Genomic DNA, 3,834 nt, shown 5'->3' with positions numbered 1-3,834 from the left:
GGAGTGGCTATAGCCCAGATCTATTTGGTGTCGAGATGTCATTTGGGCTTTGACATCAATTACGTAGAGGTTTGATTGGTGTTTAAGTAGGATAAATGACAAAATGGCTCCTTGAAGATCTACCATGTGGCTAGAATTCAAGAATGATAATCCTCAAACGTGTTTTTTTTTGCTTATCCTAATTACCATCTAGAGTTTTTGCAAGTTGAATTAGGAAAGATTAGAGGGAGCTTATATACTTGTGGGAATCAAAAAGGGTTTGATATGCTAAAATATATTTATAGACAATGTAGGTGAGCCACAGTAGAGGAGCTGCACGGACCACCTTCAAATTTAAGTCCTTTGACAAAGATTTGCTCGATTTGATTTTGAATGCACTAGGGGAAGAATGGCTTAAGCCTTTGGATAGTCTTGGGTGACAACCTTTCGAGAGTCTACCATTAAGCCTTCATAGAAATCATGTTGGAAAGTCGTGGTGAGGAGGGATTTGAGTTTACCTACTCATGCATATTCCGTGGGACGTGATGCTTCAATATTTGCCAATGTAAAGAAAGCATACTAAATTAATGTCCATCTACCCTCATCGATACTCCACAGACAAGCAGTAGGAGACAGTTCCTTGTTTGAAATGTGCTAGTTATTATGCATCACTTACCTACTTGTATTTTCCAAGTAAACCATTCTGTGTTTAACCTACTCTGGTGATGCAACCCTCATCCTCCATTCACAATAGAGAATCTGGCTGGTTTAGAAGTATCGACTTTCTCTAGGTAGCATAATCAGTAGAATAGCCAGATAGTTGTTGATATCGTAATTACATACATGTGTCCACAACTCACACACGAGATCAATTTTACGCCAGCAGTCATTCGAACGTAGAGCACAGCATGGTGTACAAACTCAAAATGTTACCGTTCAGTAGTGTATTATACCAAGAGCCATGGTAATACTCCCCTCGAGTTGAAGATGCATCAAGACAGACTTTAGTCCCACTTGATTATCCAGGTACAAAATGACACCATTCAGTAGTGTATTATAACAAGAACCCATAACCACAGACTGTTGAGTAAGCCCTAGGTTGAAAGGATGATTCGGGATACTGTTCTGAACTCAAACATAGCAGGGCTAACATCTAGCAGACGCCTGCTTCTGGTAAAGAGGCCTGGAGGCCTAGAGACGACCAAAGATATTGTACAACGGGTTATAGCTTACAATTCACCTTGCAAAAATGGGGAGGTGGACTCTGACCATCCATATAAAAAGAGAGCCCTTGTTCCTCTGGGAAAAAACAGGCCTTCATTGCTGTTCTGATGATAGAATGACCTTAAATTTCCCAGAATTTGAGAGGGAAAGCACGGATCCATATATAACATTGTAACCTCGAATGCTCATTCTTCCACTGGAGAGTTACTAAAGCAAAGACTCCACTTCTGAAGATCCAAAACAATTCCAACACAGCAAAATAAAAACATTGGATTACTCTCAAAAAAACAGATCAGCTTTCAATTCCCAAAACAAAACCCACAAGCCTAAGTCAGTTCATCCTCCGAGAGCTGTTCTTAGGAACCAAATGTGGGTCGGTGGGTGGGTTGGAGGGAGGGGGGGTAAGGGCATAGCTTACCGAAGATTTCTTTCGTCGAACTATTGCATGCTGTGATTTCTTTGTTACGTTGGGTTTCCCCCCTGGGGTTTCTGGACGCAATGGCGATGGACGAGCAGCTGTGCCACCTGATCTCTTTTCATCTCGAAGTTGGCTGAAGATGGCTGTGTACTGCTGAGCTGAACCCGGGTCCTCGGTATCCCAGTCGCCGAATTTGGGAAGAGCTGGAGGCTGTTGTTGCAAGATGAAAAGAAAACCAATCCTAGTTAAACGTCGAGAGTCTAAAGTTTTCGAGCACCTTATTATGAACAATGAAGCACTTTCGTGCTTAGAGCCTATGTTTTGCAATGGTTGAATCATACAAGCATCAACCTTTATGGATCGAGCAGGATGTATGACAGATGTATGCAGGCGTGCTAGAAGTCTAATCAGTTGATATTGTGAACAAACAAGGTTTGTATGGAGGCGTGCTTCTCAAAAACTGAATTACAGATATAGAGCCCATCAAACACAATCATAAACATAATCTTTTGAGCACAAAGTCATGCTTGGATGTCCTTGTAAGAACATCAAACTGTCTACCCTGTCTGCAAAAAATGAAATCCGAACCAGCTAGCTACGACAATTAATGGCACTTACTGATTCAGCTGGCCTTGTCGAGCGTTGGAACTCTTCCGGTGCTCCCACTTCCACAGACATTTTCCGAGCAGGAGAAGGCTTTCTTGCCCTATGGTCTGGCCTTTCTAGAGGTGCTTGGTACTGCAATGGCGACTGAGGCGATAGCTTGTTTTCTTTCGGCCCTTTCTCTAGTTCAGACCCATCAGGGATATCCGCTATGTCGGATCCTAGTTGGTCATATATCTGCTGTTGGTACTTTTCCATCTGCATACGGTTTATAGGAGAGTTTAAGCCATAATACTTGCCAGAAGATTCTGCAGAGCGTGTGGAAGATCCTGCAGAAAGTGTGGAAGCAAAAGAATCACTTTCTTCAGAGACGCTGTCACGCTTTTGTGGCCAAACACCGGCTTCCTTCTTAGTAGCTTTCAATCCTGCTTGGAGCGGTCGAGGAAAGGAAGTAATATAGTCATAATCTTTCTTATTATATGTTCTGTTGTACACATGCCGAGGAGATGATGCAGCTTGAGGCGCTCTGAGATCGGAGGCAGATTTCTCTACTTTCACGCTAATATATCCATGATCTTTCTGATTGTATTTTCTGTTCGACACAGGATCAGGGCAAGGAGGTGATGTATCCGTAAGTTCTGGCGAAGATGTTTCTTGCTTCACGCTGCCAACATTTGCATCTGGTAAAGGCTGGTCTTGCTCGTCCTCGTCCGAATGGGAGAAGAAGGAAGGATCGTTGGGGTTCACGATTTTCGCGTTCTTTCCGGCGCGCGCATTATCAAAGATCAACGTGAAACCCTGGTCGTTGGAATCCCAGTCCCCAAATTTTGGCACAGGTGAGAGGCGCTGTTGTTCCAAAACCACACAAAAACCGTTTGTCAGCTTTGAACTACGTTGGGCTCTAGATGACGCAACCGGGGGGCCTAATAAGCACACAGTGGTTTGCGGAAAACATAAGGAATTATAGGAATAGAATGTTAGAGGGCGACGTACCGTCATGGAGGTCGGATAGGAGAGAAATCCAAGAAGACAAGGGAAGAGAGAGAGATAAGAACGATGGGTTTCACAGATAATGCTTGGATTTCTGAGCTAAGGCGAGCTGATCGCCGTCTCTCTCAAGCGACGTGCGGCAGTGAAGTTGTCTGGGTTCAGAAAATCTGCTTAAATAAGGGTCGATTCAAGGGGTGTAAGACAAGGGAGGTTGGCTATGGCGGAGGAGATCTTGAGCTTGGCTATGGCGGCCCGAAAGCTTTACACGCCTTTTGATATACACAGTGAGATGAAGACGATAAAGGGGCGTCTGCCTACGTGGTAGCATCCACGTAGGCACACCCGCACCTGTACTGTGGCTGTACAGACGTGAGACCCCTTTGACTTCTCCCACGTCTTCCAACTGCACCTGCCACGTGGCAAGACCTGGCCACGTGGTGGGGTACAATTCCCCTGTCAACGCTGACTGGTCAGCGTACCGGCTGCCCGTCGGTGCCAACTGTCATCCATCCGCCAGCTGCTCTTTACTTTTCTTCCCCTTAAAAGAAAAAAAAAGGGCCGAATATATATCCGCCGTAAGTTATCACTAACCACAGCTTTACCCTTTGTTTTAGGGGGCC

The 3,834-nt window shown here is 44.7% G+C and overlaps 1 protein-coding gene across 1 annotated transcript; it reads right to left on the bottom strand.

Annotated features, from left to right (window-relative positions):
• Window positions 1-878: 878 nt before the first annotated feature.
• LOC147906036 (uncharacterized) lies at window positions 879-3,470 on the bottom strand. The gene is made up of 4 exons (XM_087382834.1): window positions 3,218-3,470; window positions 2,240-3,070; window positions 1,622-1,831; window positions 879-1,430 (listed from the first exon to the last, which is right to left on the bottom strand). Exons 1-4 carry the CDS (start codon window positions 3,221-3,223, stop codon window positions 1,389-1,391), a joined length of 1,089 nt encoding a protein of 362 aa, XP_087238960.1. The 5' UTR covers window positions 3,224-3,470; the 3' UTR covers window positions 879-1,388.
• Window positions 3,471-3,834: the final 364 nt, after the last annotated feature.

This window comes from Dipteris shenzhenensis, chromosome 1 (genome assembly GCF_047967505.1).
Source record: "Dipteris shenzhenensis isolate YYH24624 ecotype China chromosome 1, Dip_SZ_1.0, whole genome shotgun sequence".
Taxonomy (NCBI): Eukaryota; Viridiplantae; Streptophyta; class Polypodiopsida; order Gleicheniales; family Dipteridaceae; genus Dipteris; species Dipteris shenzhenensis.
The sequence above is the reverse complement of the archived record's forward strand: the minus strand, read 5'-3'. Positions and strand labels throughout refer to the sequence as shown.